Source organism: Eutrigla gurnardus (genome assembly GCF_963514095.1).
Source record: "Eutrigla gurnardus genome assembly, chromosome: 23".
Classification (NCBI taxonomy): Eukaryota; Metazoa; Chordata; class Actinopteri; order Perciformes; family Triglidae; genus Eutrigla; species Eutrigla gurnardus.
The window spans coordinates 10,077,445-10,100,397 of record NC_139934.1 but is presented as its reverse complement, the minus strand read 5'-3'; the positions used below and the strand labels follow the sequence as shown (position 1 = coordinate 10,100,397).

The window sequence follows — 22,953 nt, the reverse complement described above, 5'->3', positions numbered from 1 at the left end:
ATTTAAATGTTAATACATTAGTATTAAAAAACTAGAACTAAACTAAAAACTAGATTATTAATTATTAGAGCATTGCATTGAAGCTCACCATGTTTTGCACCGAGCTCCACCTAGTGTGTAATTAAAAATTCACCATAAGAATGAATAGAACTGAGACAATATTAATATTAAAATTGCAAATCTATGACTTGGTCTTTGGCTTCTGAACTGGTGAAACAAAAACATACCAAAAAGTCATAATCATTTAGGATTTTGTTTAATGTTCTCCAACCACTGCTCCTTTGGAAGAGCCTCTACAGAGGGGCAGTAAACAATGCCTTTGTACTGGCTGTGTCCGGTCTCTGCAATCCGGAACTGCCCGCATTTCTTGCACGTGTTGTGCTGCACTTTGCGAGTCAGTTTTCGGACAGGAGCAGGAGCAGGAGCAGGGGCAGGGGCAGGAGGGGCAGAGGAGAGGGTGACACCCAGGGCCTGTGGAACAGTGAAAAGGACAGGGCCATGTGACATCATGGGACCCAGCATTGTCAGTTGAGGGCCCGGGACTGGAGCAGGGAACAGCTGACGCTGTGGACGCACGTTTACAGCCACCTGTGTTGCACCTGAAGGCGGAAATTTCCTCTTCAGCCGTGCCTGGCCAACAGTGCTGCCAGGCAGGTGGTACTGGTGAGCTGGGCCTGGCAGAGGGGGTGCAGACGGAGGGCGCACATTAGCGGGGAGGAGAGGGCTAGCTGCTACAGACAAGCGGCTAGGCAAATCCAGCCCCTGCATGATCACTGCAGTGTCCTGCCTCTTCACCCTTTTATTATGCCACTGTACCAGGGTGGTGTGGCTCACATCCACCAGCTGCAGGTTGGTAGTGGTCATAACTGTCCCACTGGCCAGGATGCGCTGCCTAATTTTCCTGTAGTCCTGCAGGATGAGATCCCATCTAGAGACTGTGTCACCCCCTTTCTTCCTGGGACTACGGTGGATGGCACAGAGCCTGATGAAGATCAACTCAAGCAGGCGGCAGCAATCTGGCCACTGGGCAATTGGGGCAGGGGTGGTCAGAGCATGCCTCTTCACACTCTCCACCCCTGGAGTGAACTCCTGTCTCTTTTTAGGAGAACGGAACCTCCCTGTGTCCAGCCTGCTCTGATGCCTGGCAGCGAACACCACCCTCTGCTTGTCGTAGTCCAGCAGGTTCTGCCAAAGAGCAACAATATTGCTCACCTAAGCAGAGGGAACAAAACAGCACATAAGAAGACAAAAACATGCAAGTGTGAACATGCATGACAAGACGTAGAGGAAATGTAGCAAAACAATAAAAGCTCCTGACCTGCTGGTTTGAGAGGACAAGAGAATGTTGGAGCCTCAGCTCAACCAGACACTCTGCCAAGCTATCGACCCTATCCAAGCCTGGCACACCAGAGTCATCCACAGCCTGCAATACGAAACAAGAAAAACAAAATTAAATGAGTAACATAAACTGAGGACAGTAAAGTGGGATACAGTGATTTTATTTCTTTACACTTTATTATGTATTTACATACCCCGGACTCGTCAGGCGACGCTGAATCCTCGGGGGAGGCAGCAACCAGGGAGGAGGTAGCCGGCCGCGAGGTGGAAGCAACCATAGAGGAGGTGGCAGGCTGCGTGGTGGCAGCAACATGGGTAGGGGCAGCAGGCTGTGAGGTGGCAGCAACCTGAGAGGACTTAACGGGCTGTGAGGAGGCAGCAGCCAGGGAGGACGTAATGGGCTGTGAGGAGGCAGCAGCCAGGGAGGATGTAATGGGCTGTGAGGAGGCAGCAGCCAGGGAGGATGTAACGGGCTGTGAGGAGGCAGCAGCCAGGGAGGATGTAACGGGCTGTGAGGTGGCAGCAGCCAGGGAGGATGTAACGGGCTGTGAGGAGGCAGCAACCAGGGAGGACATAACGGGCTGTGAGGAGGCAGCAGCCAGGGAGGACATAACGGGCTGTGAGGAGGCAGCAACCAGGGAGGAAGCAGGAGGTACCGAGGAGGGACAGGAGGAGAAACTTGGACCATCAAGGAGACTTGACACAACAAGGTCATGTGTCTGATCCTCCTCAAAGCCCTCATCTTCTTCTTCGCCCTCATCCACATCTTCCAGCATGGCTTCTGTCTCCTCAGAGTCAGGCTGAAACTTCAGAGGCTGTCCAGTCTGACTAAGCAGGTAGTCAACACCAAGCAGCTCTCCTATGAAAAAGAACAGAAACATGTGCACATGCATTACAAGTTGTACTATGTATTATATAAATACCATTTCATTTTAAAATCAGAGTTGTATCTGCATTATTTTATGAGTGTACATTTTGCAAATAAAGCCTTGTTCTACTTAAAGACGCTTAAAACCCAGAAACTAAAACTATTATGTAGCCAGATTATAATTAGACATACCAGTGTATTTGGCAGGTGGCCTGAAGGTTGGCACAAATGCACGGCCAAACACCTTCAAGCTGTTGGTGTTGACACAATGAGCCACATCCCCGGTGTACGTGAGGAGAGACGATGACCTGGTGGTCACCGCCGCAGTCCCCCGATCCTGGTTCCACCTGTTCAGGCCTTCCAGGAGGTACAGCTGGAAGTTCAGTGTGTTTGCACTGGTTCCTGGGAATCATCAAAATATTTATGCCAATGAAAAAAGGTTTTGCTTTTCAATCTGAATAATGAATCAATTAAAAAAAACATTCATTATTTAAAATATCAAACATAGAAGAGAACCAACCTGGAATGAACCTGTTCAGGTGGCAGTGAAAGGATTCTAGGGATGTGGACCCTCTGGCACAGCGGTACCTTTTCAAAATGATCCCTCCCTTTGTTGTGGTGCCAACCTCGGTGTACAGCTGCACACCTGGCACGTCCTGGATGCACCTGACGTGGCGTTTCTGCACACGCCAGATGTGCTCAATTCGGACCTGGTCCAGCAGCGGCACCCCCATGAGGTCTCTGCCATTTGCGCCACCCAGGGTTTGCAGCAGTCGATCGATGAGGGTGATGGTGGTTTCCTCGCCCCGTGTTGTTCTGCGGCAGTATTGGCTCAGCTCTGTCTTGCTGATCCGCGTGTCCACCAGGCGATCAGTGATATCAGGCACACCCTCCTGCCTGAGCTCACATCGCTTTGCCTGCCGCAACAGAGCGAGGTCCCCAGCATCCCACTCGAAAATACATGCAGACAGACTGCCCATGAAGGTGGGGTAGAGGGGATGAGCATCTGTGGTGCAGCCGACAGCCAGCCTCCTCATGAAGTGCCAGATGTCAAGTCTTATGAGGAGGTCTCGCCACTCTGAAAACCTGGTCTGCAGCTTGGTCACCCCCTCACTCACACAGCAGCCACAGTCCACATATAGCAGCACAGGGGGTGGAACAGCTGCCTGGCGGTACCGCTGCATGATCCCAGACACCATGGCATCCAGTCCAGCACCCTCCTGCACGGACAGGACACTGGTCAGGATCTGGCCAACCTCGTTGCCAAGCGAGGTCACCCAGAGAGCTGTCCCCTTGCCGTGGCCGGCCAGCTTCTTTGTGATCTGGAATTAGACAACAGGAATACTTAAGATTACACATTCTTTTAAATTGTCTAAAGGCAGGGAGTGTATATAGATTTATTACACAGCACACATTTATAATAGCTGCTAATGTAATGTTATCACTGATAACAATGTTGATGTGTATGAGTATATATTAGATGCATGGAAATCTATTACACAAGTATTTGTTACCTTTTTGGTTGAGTCCATCTTTAAGATGGAACCAAATGTGGAGGTGATGCAGGCCTTAATGTGGTCCAGGCGGGAGAGGATGTCCCTGTTGTACACAGTAAGCAGCCAGCGACTGGAGGGGATGTCGATGGGCTCCGGAGGCTCCTGGCAGACCACTGGGAAGAGGCTTGGTTGATCCACAAAGTCAGCACACTCCCCAAGATAGTGTGCCAACCGGCTCAGCCATTCCTCCCCATGGTTCTCTTTCAGCTGCTTCACCAGTCGTGCTGGACTGTTGCCCAGGGTCCGGTCCCGAAGCAGCCGAATGACACGAATGTCACAAGCATACCTGAAATGTATATTTCATTTCATTAATTGGTTTATTTAAAAAAGTGACAGTGTACAATAAATGTATTGGACCAGATAAAGCACAATGTTAATTGCCATATTTTCCCTGAGCATGCACATTTAACAATATAAAAAGATAATTCCACATATTACTCATAAATATACTTGGCCAGTATGTATACACTCAGACCTTAATGACAACATGACTCTCGGCTTTCAACAACATTTTAACATAGTAGTTTAAAACTAATTAGGGATAGCCTTGATGATCTTGTTTGACGATTTAGAATTTATTCAAATAAGTTTGATTTTGTCTTTAAAATTTAAATTCATTTGTTTTTATTGTTGCACTTGTTAGTTACATGTTTATTGAAGGGTAATTTCAGTGGTGTATGAGGTTTCAAAATCTGCTTTACTCACTTGCGGGTCAGGATCAGCCGGAACAGCTTCTGGTGTGGCAAGTCAAGCTGGTCACGGACAGTCTGACTGGTTGACAGATAGTTCAGAGAACACACAGTGCATCTGAGTGTCTCTGTCACCATCAGGTAGTACCTGTCGATGTCCAGGACCTTCCGAGCCCTCTTGTGGACACCGTAGCCTGTCAGCTGCTTTCCACAAGTTGGGCAGGACACCCTCACCTTCCACAGGTGATAGGGCATCCATACCATCAGCCGATGGGTAAAGAAGCGGTCGGGTGTCGGTGTCTGGTGGTAGATGAGGGCAGGGACAGGGGGCTCGTACCACAGCTTCAAATCTGGCCGTAGTTTGCCGGTCTGAAAGATTGTGTTGGCAATCCATCTCTGGTCCTGCACAGGGATGGTCTTGCTCATTTCACCCGGCAACCAGAATGAAGCTGCAGCTCCAGAAGCGGCTGCCTGAGCTCCTCCAGACTCCTCCTGTTATAAACACATAAGAATGCCATTGTTGCATAAATAAAGGACACACAAAATAAACTACAACAGAGGCAAACCAATGAATAAAGGCTAAACTCACAGAGGCCAGTGCCTGGCTGGTGTACACAGCAGGGCTGGGGGTCCTGACAGAGGCTGAAGAGGGGGTGGATGGAGCGGGGCTAGGGGTCCTCATGGAGGCCGTAGAGGTGGTCGTCAAAGAGGATGGAGCGGGGCCGGGGGCTTTCAGAGGGGATGGAGGAGAAGGAGAAGGACTGGGAGTCCTTCTAGATACTAAATTTGGCTTTGTTGAGGCCGACTGTGCTCCACCAAATCGGGATTTAGTGAACTGGAAGGAGAAACAATAACGACGAGTTAATATTATGGTGCGATGCATACAAACAATTCATACAAGACATTAATTACTGCAACAATATTCACCAATGCTAAACTTGGAGGGGGGCGCAGGAAAGACCGCTGGGCTACATTATCACCAGGGGCTGACACTGAGGCCACAGGCTGGACATCAGCAGGAGGAAGAGGAGTGGCAGGCTGCTAAAACAACAGCATTATGACATGTGCTGTAACAGCAACAGCATAACAGCAATGTAAACAGATATGCGGGATTGTGATTTTTCTAATGCTCACCTTAACAGTGTGAAATCCACAACTACAGGCTATGGACCCTCCAAAGAGGTTGGTCTGTCCACGGGCCTGCATGGGGCATTTCTCAATCTGAAACAATCAGTATTTTATTCAGCCTGGAGTGAGACACTCAGTGTACAGTCCATGGTCAGATTAATACAATCTGTACCATCAGAATGACTATTTCTCATCTAGTGATATGCATGGTCATAAGTAATAGGTGGATATTTTGCTCTACTTTACCTTCTGGTAGAGGTCATGCCATTTGCGCTGCCTCGGGGCTGGTCTGTTGCCTCCTCCAGCAGGCCAAACCCCAGAGCTGGCAAATTTCTTAAGTCTCACCATCCACTCCCCCTCTCCTATTGCCTTGTGGCTCTTTGGGTTAGAACTCATCTGAAGACAACAAGGAAATAATAACAGTAGTTACAACTATGAATCACAGTTGAATAACGTTAGTTTATGTTAAAACAGGTCATCAGCAACTTAAATGTTGAGCTAAATGATGCCTTACTTTAATCAGAATATTCGGAATATTATAACGATATAAATATATAGTCATACACGAGTGTCTCCATTCATTGTAGCGCTATTACAGTACACACCGACCGCTAACGCAGCACAGTAACGCTATTACAGTAGCTAGCTACGATGACTGAATATTATAACGATATAAATATATAGTCATACACGAGTGTCTCCATTCATTGTAGCGCTATTACAGTACACACCGACCGCTAACGCAGCACAGTAACGCTATTACAGTAGCTAGCTACGATGACTGAATATTATAACGATATAAATATATAGTCATACACGAGTGTCTCCATTCATTGTAGCGCTATTACAGTACACACCGACCGCTAACGCGGCACAGTAACGCTATTACAGTAGCTAGCTACGATGACTGAATATTATAACGATATAAATATATAGTCATACACGAGTGTCTCCATTCATTGTAGCGCTATTACAGTACACACCGACCGCTAACGCAGCACAGTAACGCTATTACAGTAGCTAGCTACGATGACTGAATATTATAACGATATAAATATATAGTCATACACGAGTGTCTCCATTCATTGTAGCGCTATTACAGTACACACCGACCGCTAACGCAGCACAGTAACGCTATTACAGTTGCTAGCTACGATGACTGAAGTTGCTGGAAAACTCCATGACTCGCCAACGAAATCATAGAATTAGAATATGGAAATATAACATTGATGACCATTCGATCAGAAAAAAATGAATGTATTTACTGTAAATCAGATGCAAGTTTTCCAAGTTTTCGTTCGCTTCGAGACGGAGACGTAAGCGGGCGGGCCAACGTAACCAGAAAGAAGCGACGTGATTGCCCCCTCAGATTGGACAGCGACGACTCTGATTGGCCTCCGTCCAATCTTGACATTGGAGAGGGAGTCTCGTGATTGGCCTCCGTCCAATCTGATGTCGAAGCGTGATTGGTCTCCATCCAATCTGACATTGGACAGCGACGACTCTGATTGGCCTCCGTCCAATCTTGACATTGGAGAGGGAGTCTCGTGATTGGATGCTGAGATTGGACCGTAGACCGACTCTCCTGAACCAAGTAGCGCCACAGAGACATGCGAACCTACTGTAAGAGACTTCCTTCTTAATGACACCATGCGGTAAATGCTTGCTTCGTTTAGCGCAGGCGTTGAGCCACAATGGTGTCATACGTGTTGTCTTTCAACTAGTGATGTTACGAGATGCGCCGAGGCTTCGAAGCGTGTGTCGAGTAATGGAGGGGGCGTTTCCGCGAAGCGCGTATCGAGGCTTGCTTCATTTAGGGGAGGGGCCAAAAATGATGACGTCCGAAGCCTCGCTGCCCGGCTGTACCACGTGACTGCTTCGGAAAGTGGTTCAGAGTTTGCCGCGAGGTTTTACAGCTATATAGAACCCTCAGGCTCCATTCAAAATGTGGGTTTTGAAGCAGAGTTGCGGTCAGTTGAGAGTTTGGATAGTTTGGATACTAGAGGTTGAATAGCGTTTATATAGTTTGAAGATAGTTTGGAGAGTTTAGCTTAGGGAGAGAGAGAGAGAGAGAGAGAGAGAGAGAGAGAGAGAGAGATTTAGGAGAGTGATGATTTTACCATTTGGGGAAAATTTACACACACAGAATACATTCAAACAATTTATTATACACATATGTAATTATTTATGTACAGAAATTATTTCATCATGGAGCGGCCGTTGCCGTAGTGGATAGGGCAGCCGCCTCATGTACAGAGACTCAACGTCCTCGACGCGGCGATCACGGGTTCGACTACCGGTCCGGGATCAGTTTCCCCCAATGTCTTCTCCCTGTTACCACACTGTCTGTATAGAATAATATAACAGCTTGAATGATCTTTGAGTAATTATTTGGTTATCCATTTTTTGTAATTCATAGTCATTCCCAACAGACATAACAGACACAAAAATTCAATGCATCACACATGTGGTTCAGATACAGCTGCCTGTGATTATACACTTGGCCAGTAGGTGGTATCGTGTGCACATGAAGCTTCGAGAAATGAACCCTTTGTCGAACCAATTGGCTCAAGTGGTTCGATGCCTCATGAGGCTTCATCTCGCCATCACTACTTTCAACCATTTACTCCTGATGAAATAGTAAAATAAAACCTTTACCTCAGATTATTAAAACTATACCTTATTAATTACATAAAGTCCCCATACCTTTTAAGAATTGCACATCAGTGGTGGACTCTACATCCAACCTTTGGATTAACAGATAAAAAAAACTGACTGTTCTCTAACGCAAGTATACATGGCTGTGGCTTGGATATTTTTCTAAAAGAATAAAACAATGTTATAAATTATATATTATCAAAGCTACTTTTTCTCTTCAGCAGTTCATTGCAATATGACCCTTTTAATAAAGACATTCCTGAGTGAAAAAAGTAGAGGTAATTGGTTGGAAAGTTTTATCTGATATTATGAGTTTTCCCCAAAATCTACTCTATCTACTCTATGGAAATGTACTTTTCCAGAAATCTTAATGTTTGGATGGACCCATGTAAATTTCCCAATCCTAATCATTTCTACATACATTTATTATCTGTCATTACCAACTTATTCCATAACCTTTTCCACAATATGGTTAATTTTGTGTCCTGTCCCCTATCCGTTATTGATGTTTATACCAACATGTTAAAATAAAATTCTTCAACATACTATGAAAAGTATGATCTTATGTGCATTCTAATGTTTTATGGAGTAAGAATGTTTTATTTTTGGGATAATCCTGTAACAATATGACCTACGGTCTTCAATAAAGACAGGGCACAAATAGCTTTTAATCACATTTAATCATGTATGGTCATGAGTGGAGAGAAAGAGCCAGTTATGCAGCTGTATACAGAGTTCAAATCTTTTTTTCTTTTTTTTTTTAAAAAAGGAGACAAACTTTAAAAAAAAGAGAAAAATTGCACTCAGCTTTACACTTTTTTTTTTTTTTTTTAAGAAATTAAGCCATCTAAAATTAACAATAACAACAATAATCATAGTAGCAGTCAACTAAATAGTCTTACCACTGAAAGCAGAGGATGATTGTTTAGTCTGAATTCTATTCTACTCCTTGCTTAGGTCAGACGCGGGACAGCCCACTGAATTCTCATTCACAAACCCTCAGTGATTGGTGAATTTGACAAAAATCATCTAGCCTCTTCGAGGAAAAGAACTGCTGCAAAACAGTTATCCTTTACTCCACCAGAGTCAAAATATCCTGCCTTCAACTGGTAGATGCTGTTGATTTCCTAACTTAAACTCAAAACACACTTTATACTCCTGCAAGCCAAGAGAGTGCACAAACAACAATCTATGTTCATTGTCAATAAGAGACGTACCTTTCTTTTCTTAACCCTGGGGGAACTACATTTATGGTCTAGTTCTAAGAATGTTTTTGTTATTCTTTCTCCGTATTTTTTTCATCAGTAAAGTATTCAATTACGACACTCGGAAAATAACTGGCCACGAGACCACTTCACAAAGTCCCCACTGAAAAGAAAAGTGGAGGCAAATACAATTCAGACTGCAGAATAATAAAGACATAAATGGGTGGGGGAGAGGGGTAAATGTGATGAAAGTGCATTTGACGTATTTACTCTGGGAACTCTAGGCTGCTGAGCTGGATTTAATATTTAAATGCATGAATGACGGAGGTCTCAGAAAGGTGGGTAGTGGTTGGAGAGGGGGGGTGGTAGTGGGATCAGATCTCCCTTTGGCTGCTCCCGTACACACTCTCATCACTGTAGGCAATGTAGAGGAAAAAGTCCTCTTCATGGTGCTCCTGAAAAAAAGAGAGTAAGAAAAAAATAAAGATGTTATTATGACATTAAAAGTGTAGAGGGACGCTCACTGTATTATAAGCTGGGAACAATATGCTGATGAAGTCTGAGAGCAGGTCAGGGAGATAGAAAATGACTCTTGCCTGGTACAACAGTCCCATGGTCGCCGAGGTGGGTGGAATGACGTTGTTTACGAAGAAGAAGAGCGCATCCTCAGCCCGCAAGTGGATTCTTTTCCGGATGAGGAAGTAAAACTGTCCCACTGATAAAAGAGTAAACAAGATTTGACAAAATGTCAGACGTGGCTGCGCTCTTTGTCGTTCACATGCTGTCCAGGAGCTTTGCACGGGATAAAAATATTCACCTGTCAGGTCGGAGGGGACAAGGTATTTCTTCTTGTCCAGATCTCCTATTCTAGCTTTGGGGGCTTTCTCCACAATTACCTGGAAAAACAACAACAACACCAAAAAATGTCCTCAGCAAATTAATCTAATACATTTTCCACTGAACAAAACACGGCTGTGTTTCAAGAGGGAAGTACTTTAAAAGAGTGTTTCACCTTTCCAACAATAGGGATCTGAGAATACACTAAACGGATCAAAGGGGATGTACATATTATATATTCGTTCTGGTATCTGGAGCACAGTATGTTTTAATTCGCCGACTAGAAAGACATTGGTATATTTAGGTTTACAATTCAGACCTAGGATTTAGTAACAGGGGACTGGCTCTTCGGTCTAAAAATAAGACTACTACCTGAACACTACCTGGCCACAAAGCAGGCAACTGCACGTCACTGTAGAGCTTAAACGCTTAGCTAGTTGACAGCCAGAATAATAAAGCAACATTTAAAAATAAATACAAAATGTAGTGGTTCCAGCTTCTCCAAAGTGGATATCACCTGGTTTCCTTTGGGGACAGAAATATTAATATTTTTGGACTATTGATCGGACAAAACAAGACAGACAAATGCCATGTTGGGCTCTCGGAACTCATTCAGATGTCACTTCTGTCATTCCATTATATATATAATATACAGTAATTTAGTGTTCGATCAATTGTGAAAAGCTGTAAAAAAATTTTTTAAAAAGGCAGTGAAAAAGCAGATTACAAAGAGAAATCAAGCTCAGGTGTTGCGGAAAGTCCGGAGCACATCCATCTGCTGACAGGTCGTGTTGGTTGAGTTTGAGTGGCGAAATGCCAAGAGCTGTGTACTGTATCTGCAAGAGCCAGGGCGAAGTAAACAAGTATCCCGGTTGTTGACTCGCACTATTTTAAGGGTGCCGTTTCATCATACAGCCTAAAACTACACCCAGCTACCCGTTAACAGCCTGTAAACACTGCAGACTGCGTGAAATAACCAACACGCTCGTCATAACTAAGATATAGCGTTATTACTTTCAATTATGTCATAATGTAGTGATATTATCCGTTTTAATATAATACGGAAGGGTCTCGCGATGCTATCAGTAGCTGGCCTGCTCGGTGCGGCCGGAGTTCTCTCTGGTTAACCTCTAACGTTAGCTTCGTTAGCTAACTGGTTTGCTGTTTACTAACGTGGTAACTATGCGGACATACAAGGAGAATTGAGTCTAGCTAAAACTAGACCACATGATTATATATAGGTTTAATGTGTGTACACTGCGTGTCACGTACAGTCGGCTAAACAACACTGACGTTACAACATGAACCGCCCCACCAAGCTAACGTTAGCCTACTTACAGGTACCCTGTCCGGATACTTCTTCCTTATTTTCTCGCCCTCGGACCGTCTCTTCTCGAAAGGGTGCTCTTCTTTGTACTGGAACTTCATCGTTAAGAGATGACAGACAAAAAGTCGGTCACTCAAAAAGGTAGTGCGATAGGTAACGATAGCGATTCGCTCAAGGGACTGCTCGGATCGCTGACACACACGACGAAAACAAACGATTGCTAGCTAGCTTCTAGCTCCCCACAGCTGTTTTCCTAGTGCGACTGCGGCGGAGGGATACAATAACAACATGACGTTGCAGAGTCTCGTACGCAGGGCAGACTTAATGCCATGCCGGACCTCGTTAACGACGTTTCGATATTCGGTGTTCACTCGAGCGAAACGCCTGTCTTTAAAACGGATCGTTCTGTAGTGGTTTTTAATACACGATTGGCATTTTTCCGTGGAACTATTTTTATTTTGATCAACCGCTGCGCGTAAAGACGTAGGGCAGGGCAGTGACGAGGCAGCTGTCCTTGTCATATGACCGCGGCCCAGCAGAAACGGGAAAAACACGGCGATATTAATCAGTAAATGTGACCGTACAGGGCCATAAATAAGAAACTAAAGACATTCAGCATAATTTGGAATATTGTAAAAAAAATAATAATAATAATGCGTATTAGTTATGATTACATCTGCTTCGCAATTCCCGCTGTTGCCATATCAGGCAAAGAATAACAAGCGATTTGCTGGATCATTAATCGAGTCACTAATTAGTTTTATGGAAGTAGAAAGGCCAGAGGTTATAGTTCTTTTATATTGCTCTAATTGTGTATACTGTTGGAGAAATAATGACTTAAAATTGCTTCCTGTATAATGGACATGTGACTTCATGACATCACTAACTCCTTGCTTGACAGGCAGGTTGCATCAATCTAAAAAGTCCCATATGTGTCTACAGACCACAACCATGACATTTTTTTTATTATCTTCTAATAATATTAGTTATTTAATGCAGCTTCTGGTTAACATTGCAAGCTTTGCAGTAAAACTTGAGTCGTACTATGGGGCTTATTGTGGGATTTGAGGTATGACAGATTTAGGGATGCACCAATCCGACTTTTTCCAGTCCCGATACCGATACCTGGGCTTTGGGTGTTGGCTGTTATGTAGTAGGGATCAGATAACAGTGTTTAATTAATAAGCCGGCTCACTGTGTGGAAGTATTCATGTGTAAGGCAACACTGACTAAACATTGCTTCCAAAACGTTTAAAACAAAAAATACAAACACATAAATAAAATAATGGTATCTGATACCCGATCCATCTATTTGAGTTTGTATCAGACCTATATCAGCATCGGTGCATCCCTAGGCACATCTAATAAAGTCTGCCTCGTCTCCTCAGAGTCCCTCGTACCACGTCTACCTTAGACTGAGCCATTGCTCCCAAGATATGCACGTCAAGCACTCCCAGTTTGACTTTAAACCCCGTCGTCAGGAGGAGGTAGACGTGTTTGACATCAACAGCTAATTCATACGAGCATACACTCTGGCCTCCCACTGCACTAGAATGACTTCATGACTCGCAGCACTGACGGATGGTTAGAGGTGCAATCACCAATATGCCTGTGTTGTGACACTTACTTGTAGGCTATGACTGAGAGGGATGGAGAGAAAAAAGAAGAAATCATCACTTTGCAAACTGCTAAATAAGCATGAAAAAGTACAACTCCCAAATGTGCACGGACACATTTAGAACATGACATTTAGCACACACTCTGCTCCCAGTTTATTAGGTACTACTAATGATAAAGCAGGCCTGCAATACATCCTACCTTCGTGACGCTGATGCAGCTTGTGGTGCTGTTGAACAGGAATTCTATATAGACTGGTGTTCTTTTTTAATCTAGTAAACATCAGAAACACCTGTCAGTATAATGCAATACAACTCAACATCAGCCCTTTATCACACTCAACTCATTTAACCTCGAACCGTGAAGGTTTGATTCATCACATGAGTGTTTTATTAGACTGCTAGGTTTAGCTAGCTTTACCTAATGCACTGATAGCTGAGTGGAAGTCATATATGACGCAGCACAGCTCTCAAACAAGCACAAAATGTGTCTGTTGCCTTTATTTGAAGGGAGAACATCCATGTCGACGCACCACATCCGGTTTGATGCCAAAGAGGAGGAATGTTAAGTGGACCAATGCAGTTTCCCTGTCACACCACATGGTGGCAGCAGCAGAAAGAACAAAAACAATTTGCCTGAGCAGGAAACCCATTTGAACTTTCACACCCTACTAAAAATGTTGTCAGTCGACACGCTGCAAAATGTTATGCCTTGGGTACGACAAAGACTGCAGAGGGAGTTGCGTAAAAAAGAAAACAAGCTGGATAATAACGGGTCGATACTGACAAGTGTTTTATTAGTAACACAGACCTGGAGACAGAGCCAATAAGAAGCCGGTGTGAGCCTTGACAAGACTGACATTGTTCAGAAGGCATTAAAAGACAGAGGGTCTAATAGCTGAACCCATACAGTAAGCGGAGCGGGTAAAAACTCAAAAGAGGAAGGCTGCAAATTTGAATCAAATACAAAACCAACTGCAACAAAAACAAAAAAGGGGAGGAAAAAAAAAAAAAATTAAGTGCAATTCCTATTAGATGAAATCAGGATGGCATCAGATTGGCAAAAGGTGGAGAGTGAAATGTCATGGTATGCAGAAGTCATATTAATCACATATTATAATAGAGAAACAATCAGATATGGAAAGGCGGCACGGCAGTCCACATATCGTTACAAGCCATTCTTTTTTTCCTCACAACTTTTCAGTCAAGTCTTTTATCACTGAGTCCCATGAGGAGCTTTGGGGAAAGAGTGATGGTCATGGCTGAAAAAAAAAAAAAAAAAAAATGCTCAGGCTGCTTGGCTATTTGTCCAGAAAAACGCCTGTGGATGGTACGTTGCAAGCAAAAGTTCATCGATTAGACCATTTCAATTGATCCATTCTTGTGGAGGGAAAATAACCGTACCTCTGGAATCAATGAATTAACGCTGACCGCATGAGGTTGATCTAAAAAGGGGGCGGTTTTCTATTTTTCCCCTGCTCAGTTGATCTGAGAGGTGAAGAGTATATTGATAACTTTTTTTCTGCTTAAGTGCAATGTCTGATGATGATGGAGAAGATAAGGTAGAATTGTCTTTGTTGCTTTGCTGATCCTCCTCTCCCCACCCCCTCCCAATTTCTCAAAAAAGTTTAAAAAGGACTAACGAACTCAGCAAGCATACGACTCACGTATACAAGCTCACCTTCATACACAGTCAGTATCAGGAGCAATAAGGCAGAGAGGCTCCGTTTTGTTTGAAAAAAAAAGAAAAAAAAAAATACAAATAAAGAATCAAGAAGAAGAAAAGAACTGGCTGCCCCTCCCACCCTCCTCAGTAGCTTCTGGGCTCTGGTGATCCCATACTGTTCGTCCCGTGTTAGGCGGACACCCCAATCCTCATCTCCTCAGGACACGTCTGAGAGGCTCAGAGAGGGCTGGCGGGTCGCCTGCGTGGGAACGGAGGGCAGGATGGAAGCCGGCAGAGAGGAAGAGGCTGGTCAACAAGCCCCGCCCCTCTCTTGATTCAGCCAATCACCAGAGTCGGTGCTGGTGGAGGTTTCGACTGAGGACGGAGCGGACATCAGCAGTGAACCTAGGAGAAAGAGAGAGGCCATTTAAATTAGGAATAATTATGCAAGCCTTTTCCTTTCTTTCAGAGATTTTCTGTGCTTCAAGTTTGAAGTTAGACGGGTTCAACTTGACATAACGACTAGAAAACTAATTACCTTAGTGCATCCAGCATAGGCAGCAAGTTAAGAAGTGCTGTGTCACTAGGGTCGCTGAACCAGGACTTGATGGGTATTGCATTGTCTGGAGGGCAGAAAAAAAAGCTGGTTAGTCGGATCAGTGACATGATTTTATGCTGCTCTGTTAAAAGAGGCCACCGAGTGTAAGTGGAACTACAGATCTAATGTCCCGTTAACAGCGTTTACAATATAAGCCTTGTACTGAGAATAGGCCGATGTGTTATTTGTCCTCCGTCCTGCGTCATCACGAGATTGATGGGCAGACGATGAAGCCTTTGATTTTGTATAACATTAAAGAAGAATGGAACAAGAACTCAAGCCGCTTTGTACACACATCTGAATACATTTATGCTGTAACTTTCAGTCTTACCTGGATGACTACGATAAGCACCAGGCGAGTTGTCCAGGATGACAATACTGGACAGGTCATCGTGTACTACCGACAGGTCTTTAATATAACTACCTAGATCCAATGTACAATGCTGGCGAAAGAAACAGAAACACAAAAGTCAATAACAGCATGAAAATGAAGTAAGAATAAAGAGAACTTCACAGGAAAAATGGCCCCAAATCAGCCTTAACGCGCTGTTGAATCACAGTTTCAAGCAGTACCTGTCTGTAGTATCTGCGTTTCAGGATGTTCCTGTTGTTGTCCAGCTTATCTGCCACTGCTGAGCCATAGATCTCCATACTCGCTGTGAATACCACCAGCTCATACCACTGGCTCACCTTTGTACACACATATATAGAGCACACAACAGTATAAGTAAATATGTTACTGTAAGTGCTTTATAAGTCACAAGGGATAATCATCCAAAAACAAATAGTTTTATGACATTGGGGTAGTGTGAGAGTGCAGTAGAATGGAGAGGGACGGCAGAGAGGACACGAGAAAGACCCAGAAATTAGGTTTCATTGGTGTTTCAAATTCAGTGTGCTCTACTGTTCCCTTCCATATTAATCTAGCATATAAATGATGACAGGTTGACACTCACCACTTCTAAAAAGAAGTCAACGTGTGGCCTTTTATGTACAAAGAATCTGACTGGGTGTTTGTCAATGACGACCTGCAACGGAGAAAGAAAGGCAAACGGGGTTCAGGCTTGAATGCATCTGTGTTAAAAACATGTGCACAAGTGGCTGAATGCTCATACTTTGAGGATGAAGTCTGGTGGCGTGCCAGGCCTCACTGTGGGTCTGAGGACTCCATCATGGTGAGAGTGGATCAGCGTCTCGTCCAGGTCCAGAACCAGAATCTTCCTCTTTACTGCGTCTGGAGTTAATCATACAATATAGACATTTGAGCTACTTTATCTCAGTGACTATAGAAAAAAAAATGTAGCACACTTTGGCTATAAACACACACAAATTGTGACTTACAATTCTGGTTTTCGAGACTAAAATATCTCCAAACTAAGGATATTTTAACTTGGCAGCTCTTATTAGCTTACTTATACCCCTGATAAATTACAGAAAGAGCTATTACTATCATCTTTTGACTCAGTGAAAGGAAAGGCATTGTAGTGAAAGGGTGCATAGTTCATACAGCTCACTTGTGTCTGGATTTTATAAATAGTCAACTGTTGACTATTTGTAAAATCATGGAATCAACTACTTGAGATTGCTTTTAGGAGGTGGTCCTAAAAGCAATCTCTGGAGACCTTATTCTGTTAGATATGAGAGAGTAATGTGACCGCATTAAATGAACACTGTTGATGAGCCTTTCCACAGATTTCACAATACTGCCGTAGAGAAGAGCCGCTGTTACACAGACTTTGCTTTTTCACACTGAAACAAAACTCACAGCATAATACCGCCACAGTGTGATTTTAGACAGCATGCCGGAAGCAAAAGAGGTGTGACGTTTTAACAACAGCTTCGGCATCTAGCGTGACCTATAAAATACATGTCGGGCCACAACTTGCATCCGTCCATGTTATACGGTGGCTGATCTTGTCCTCTGCGTGGAGGGTAAGGCTCCTGGACCTCGCTGTCTTGCTAATTCGCTGCCATTCCTCAGTAGGATAGCTGCTATCTGCTGCTAGCGTCTTTGTACCAGCCATTTACAGCTAAAGGAATCACTAAGTGACTTGAAACTGGACTTGAATCTCCAGCTAAGGTGGGTAAGAGTCGAGGAAAGTGCATTGCAACCAAGTCAAGAATATGCTTTTGAATGAGTCTGTGCTAGCTTAAGTGCTTCCTTTAACGTTTTCATTACGTCTCCTCACCAAACACATCGTGTCACTGTAAGTCAGACAGTGGCTGACCGTCTGTTGATGCATTTGGCAGACTTTTAATGGTAGCATTCTGGTTACAGGTCCTGAGGAACACCATGGTGTGTCTGCTGCCTCTTTATTGGTAAAGGCTTGCTGTGCAGTTTAATATGTAATGTCAAACATTATTTACATTATGCACTACTGGAACTACATTCTTGCTATTTTACACTAGCCTAGGGGTAGGCAACAGTAGGCGCATGTACTACCATTGGCACATGGTAGCTTAGCCAATGGCATACTAGCAAAATTGAAATGTTAAAGGGCCCTCACATCGTTGGTAAGGCTGATGATTTCAACAACGTTTTGTCTAGAGCTCTCATATATAATTACAATGTCCTGACCGGTGGAGGAAAAATGTTTTGAATGTTGCTTTGCGTGTGTCCATTATAGATGGAAAAAAAAAATACAGCTCTGTTTGAGAGTCACATTTTTGATGTGGTGTGATAATTACACTCAATTCATGTAATAATTAAATCTTAATTTTGATATGATTAATGACTAATTAACAAGAACATTTTAAAATGGCACTTCAGATCTGAAAAGGTTGGGCTTCACGCTTTTCTTACTGCTTGTTTCCAATTGTAATGAGAATGTTATTTCTCTGCATCTGTTGTGATGCGAACCAGACTTCATGCAAATGATGTACATGTACCATTCTTTGTTTGTATGCTATTAAAAAGCTTCAAGAGCATGCAATTACTGACCAATGTAGCACAACAGGTTTACTGAAACAATTGCGAGAGAAAGTGCAGGCCAACTGTGTTTGCATATAGCAATCCGATCCACCTTAACAAATATATACAGCTATGACCCACAGTCCCGACATACACTAATGACTAGGGATGCACCGAATAATCGGTAACCGAATATATTCGGCCGAAAATGGCAAAAAAAGCCACATTCGGCCTTCGGTGGAATGAGTTAAAAGCAAGGCCGAATAGTGTGTTGTGGGTTTATCCACTTTAATGCACTTTATTTTTTTTTTGAATGCATGTTTTGTTTGAAGGCCTAATATAAATGAAAAACTTTGTGCTTTTTTTGAAAAGCAAAGGCTACTGGAATATTAAAAAAAATGTCAATATTCAATAAAAATTTACTTTATTTGAAAAACATGTCTAAGGCTATTTATGCAATATAAAAAAAATTGTGAAAAACCGCATTCATTATTCGGTATTCGGTATTCGGCCTTCGGCCAAGCGTTTAAATTTTATTCGGCTTCGGCCACAAATTTTCATTTCGGTGCATCCCTACTAATGACGGGTAATAGCTCGCCTTTTCAAATACGGAGAAAGAATATTATAGGAGTCCTGTCAAGTTTATCTGTCCATAAATACAGATAATGATGACGCTTGAGAAGCACAAGTGTGTTGTTATGTTACTGATAACTTTACTGTACACTCACGCATCACTTCTTCCTCGACAGACTGGTTTAACTTGTGCTTAAATTTCCACATTGTAAAAACATTGTGATGGTGTGTCTCCCCTCTATCGTGTCATCACAATAAAAGAGAAATCTGTCTAGGTAAGGGCAGTATATGCTATGTTTTTCCAAACATGCTTGCAATTATTGACAGTCTTCGACTAGCTGAGTTGTCACATTAGGACATCATATAATGTACTCACTGAGTCTGTTCCTGGAGATAGGCGACAGCGGCAAAGTGTCGTATCGCACCGTCTGATACTGGATTATCTGTAAAAGATGAAGGAAAATGAAACGGTCAATCCATGACAGATCACACAATAAATCGTCTACAATATACTGAGCAAGAATGAGTCAAGTGTGTGTTCCCTTTTACTTGGATTAGATTAAAAGGGGGGAATTACGTTTTTGATACCAAGTACACAGATAGCTCCTATCTTTTTTTTTAAATTATACAACACTCTGACAGTGTCTGACTTCATTTCCAAGATGAAGACAGTTTGTGTGATTGTACACAGAAGACCAATATAAGCATTTTGGGAATCCTTTGGGGCATAAGGAAATGTGGTTTTGCTTCATCTTAATTGCTGCTGAACCTTTAAGTCTTGCAATCCCAAAATGTACATTTGAGACTTCTTTTGTAGAACGAGGAGGACCCCATATTTAAATCCTGAAATGAACTCGGTTGTGTCCGTTCCATGACTCCTCCTCTAACTTCCTCGCTGTGCGCCGGTCAGGATGACTGCAGACAGGACCCTTTCCAGGGCCGCTCTTGCCCAGGGGCCTATGCACTTTTCTTCACAGAGCTATTTTTATCCCCCCCAGCTGTCAGTGGGTGTCAGCAGAGCATGGGGCAGACATAGAAAGGGAGACTTGCAGGGTGACTTTGACTGAGCCTTGGTACCCAAGTCTTGGACAGGACCCCCCCCCCCCCCCCCCTCTGTGTCCCCTCCCACTGCTGCTTGGCAGAGTAAGCTGGGGGAAGCCTATTGGTGCCAGTAGTTTCTGAACAGCGGAGAGGGGGGGGGGGATCTCACCCTCGACTCAACTCTCTGCACCTCCAAGAGCGTCCATCTGGACCCCAGACCTGTCCTTAGCCTCCAAATTAGGGCAGCAACCAACATCTCAAACAATCTTGTTTTAATCAACTAAAAAACTATAATTATTTATAGTGCATTTATATGTAAGGGAGAAAGATAGCTAGCCCTTGAATTTGTGACTGTAACCAGGAATTACAGCCCGTGTTTTCATTATTCTATTCCAACTGTTGTTTTTGTCTGACCAATATAACATTTTTTCAGCGCCGACTCCAAACCTGGCAACACACCACTGCCGTCTGATGCAGGAGATAATAAGCAAAACTATTACTCAAGTCTGAAAAACAACCATCTCATCAGTTGACACAGAGAAGCGTGCACGGGATTATAACCTGGTCCTAATAGTCAGAATCCAATACAGCTTTTAGTGATCCAAATGTTTAGATCAGGTCAATTAATGGATTATGGTCTCCCGATTGGAAACACCTTGAGCCCTCCCTTACTCCCAGACAACAGCGGAAGGATTTAACACAGGGATTATTAGATTTATAAGCGAGGTTATCATAGTTCTAACAAACACATTCAACATTTGTATCAACCCCTTGATTATTTAAAAAGGGAAGGTCTCCTAAACACAAATATTCTTCATCAAATCACCTGCTACCTCCCGACACTATGTCGCCTGCTACATTTGCAGTCGCTGGATGATGACTTTGTTCCAGTGCATCCCAAATTGTAAACAACAGCACAAACTGTGAGTGAGAATGAGAGAAATGGAGGGAGGGAGAGAGAGAGAGAGAACAGTACACTCTCTGTGCTGACATAATCCCTCTCACTTCAGCCATAATATGGACTGGACTACTCACTCTCATGGCCTGTTGACAAGCCGCAAGTGTTACTGCCACACAATAAACTGCGGACAAACCTCGAACGGCAAGATGATTACGACACACGGGGCCAGTCCTCCCGTGCTTTGTCGGCTCGAAACGGTGCAGGAATCGAAGTTCGCTCATATTACACCACATATGCATGTCTATTAACAACCCAACGACACCTGTGTCTGCGGCTTACAGTCAGGGGGCTTCTGACACCTTAAATGCCATGTTCATTGTGGAGGCATTTGGGAGCAATTGAAGGTGACCCGCACGCTTGTACTTCATTGCTCCTCAAAAATATAGTATTTGGATCTGGGAGGTTTCCACTTTGCACTGGTTGAACGAGCCATTCATTCACACTAAAACAGGCACATTGATCAATTATTTAAGAGCTGAAACAATGAGTGTTTTAATCGTTTAGCTGACCAAATTCATAATCTATTAAAGTCATTTAGCAAGGATTAAATGCCAATGATTTTATGGTTTTGGCTTCAAAATGTGAGGATTTGCTGAGTAGTTTATGCAATTGTGAAATTTAACATATTTTTTAGATATCCTTTTTACTTGGACACCAAGAGAAGAATTAAAGTTATCCTGCAGTTTAACATTGCGGTGCACTTTAACACGCTGTGTGGCACTTTATGTTGCAAATGTGTCTGCACTAACACCTCTTTTGAATGAAGTTTAAGATGATCCTAGCCATTTATATGCTGAATGATATAGCAACACATTTGACACCCATGTTACTGAGTGGGAGGTTGATGCTAGTCAGTGAGATTTGTTCACACACTTACAGGTTATTGAGCAAAATCACCACGATGGATGCTCATACCGAGACAGAATATTACAGCACAGGTGAGAAACACCCTAAAGGTGGATGTGATTTAAGAAAAACAACGTTAGGCACATGGGGAACCATGGCAACTTCAAGAGTTTGCCCATTAGCCACAGAGAGACAACAGAATCAACCGTCAAACAAACTCCTTCTCACCGTCCGTAGGTGCTTCCTGAGGATGTACATGATGAAGCCCCATATTCTCGACGTTACGCCGAGAAATGTGCGGATGCCAAGTAAACACTGCCGGGTCTTCAGCATGTTGACGAGCACGCAAAGACCCCACAGTAGCCCAACTTCAATACCCGGTTGATAGCACGCCTTTGCCGTAATGTGTTGAGGTGATTACTGGGGGAATTCGCTTGCTAATGATAGTCGAAATCCGTCTTTAGCCACAGCCGCCAAACTAGCAATTCAAACTAACGAGAGGCCAAGCAAACGTGTGAGTACCTCGCTCTGCACACTTGTGGCACAATTAACGTCAAATAAAGTGCATCCGCATTGTAACTGTGAGAGACAAACGAGGACGTGGTCAAAGGAAGAGCGGCTGCACGACGGCTGCGGCTGTATGGACCTTAGCACGCAGCTCGCTGACAAGCTAGCTCGGGAGCTAGCTGTGTACTAACGTTAGCTAGTAGCCGCCGAGCTACCGCTAGCTCGACAGGGTGACCACCTTGAACCTAGGACAAAAATATCCCCAAAAGATGTGGGGTGGCTCGTTGTCAAGCAGCGGCTTAACGCGACTTCACTCTGTGCGGCGTCCGAAGAGGGGCGGCTTTACAAAAGTTCCACAAAGTCTAACCGGTCCGGTTAAAATCGGTTTGTAGTCCAGTTGAAATCCGGAATGAAACTGCGAGCCGCCATCGCCGCCTTGCCGTCACTTCCGCGAGGAATCCTGTGGTTGCGCGCAGCACGTCCACGTGGAAAGAAAATAAACAGACGTGGACGAGCAACAGTGTAAAGCCTGATAAATGTCTGCGAAAGCTGACTTATTTTGTTATAATTTTTAGTCTATTCTGTATTTTTTCAGCCGCTATATAAGTGAACGTGGTGCATTTAAGGC

At 43.7% G+C, this 22,953-nt stretch overlaps 4 protein-coding genes across 4 annotated transcripts; all 4 read right to left on the bottom strand.

The window, feature by feature from the left end:
• Window positions 1–240: 240 nt before the first annotated feature.
• LOC311009123 (uncharacterized protein) lies at window positions 241–3,557 on the bottom strand (the record flags this gene model as incomplete). The annotated part of the gene is made up of 6 exons (XM_084003096.1): window positions 2,727–3,557; window positions 2,399–2,608; window positions 1,995–2,197; window positions 1,533–1,775; window positions 1,319–1,423; window positions 241–1,212 (listed from the first exon to the last, which is right to left on the bottom strand). The coding sequence occupies exons 1-6, from the start codon at window positions 3,403–3,405 to the stop codon at window positions 241–243; spliced, it is 2,412 nt and encodes an 803-aa protein (XP_083859222.1). The 5' UTR covers window positions 3,406–3,557.
• A 12-nt stretch (window positions 3,558–3,569) lies between these two features.
• Window positions 3,570–5,028, bottom strand: LOC311009122 (uncharacterized protein; the record flags this gene model as incomplete). The annotated part of the gene is made up of 3 exons (XM_084003095.1): window positions 4,468–5,028; window positions 3,706–4,048; window positions 3,570–3,578 (listed from the first exon to the last, which is right to left on the bottom strand). Exons 1-3 carry the CDS (start codon window positions 4,875–4,877, stop codon window positions 3,570–3,572), a joined length of 762 nt encoding a protein of 253 aa, XP_083859221.1. The 5' UTR covers window positions 4,878–5,028.
• Window positions 5,029–8,898: 3,870 nt separating this feature from the next.
• Window positions 8,899–11,845, bottom strand: gabarapb (GABA(A) receptor-associated protein b). The gene is made up of 4 exons (XM_084003632.1): window positions 11,618–11,845; window positions 10,260–10,338; window positions 10,039–10,157; window positions 8,899–9,897 (listed from the first exon to the last, which is right to left on the bottom strand). The coding sequence occupies exons 1-4, from the start codon at window positions 11,705–11,707 to the stop codon at window positions 9,817–9,819; spliced, it is 369 nt and encodes a 122-aa protein (XP_083859758.1). The 5' UTR covers window positions 11,708–11,845; the 3' UTR covers window positions 8,899–9,816.
• Window positions 11,846–13,998: 2,153 nt separating this feature from the next.
• On the bottom strand, window positions 13,999–22,780 carry LOC311009386 (CTD nuclear envelope phosphatase 1A). Its single transcript, XM_084003522.1, has 8 exons — window positions 22,047–22,780; window positions 19,347–19,413; window positions 16,602–16,720; window positions 16,443–16,514; window positions 16,060–16,176; window positions 15,818–15,929; window positions 15,427–15,511; window positions 13,999–15,293 (listed from the first exon to the last, which is right to left on the bottom strand). Exons 1-8 carry the CDS (start codon window positions 22,149–22,151, stop codon window positions 15,233–15,235), a joined length of 738 nt encoding a protein of 245 aa, XP_083859648.1. The 5' UTR covers window positions 22,152–22,780; the 3' UTR covers window positions 13,999–15,232.
• Between the last annotated feature and the right edge of the window lie 173 nt (window positions 22,781–22,953).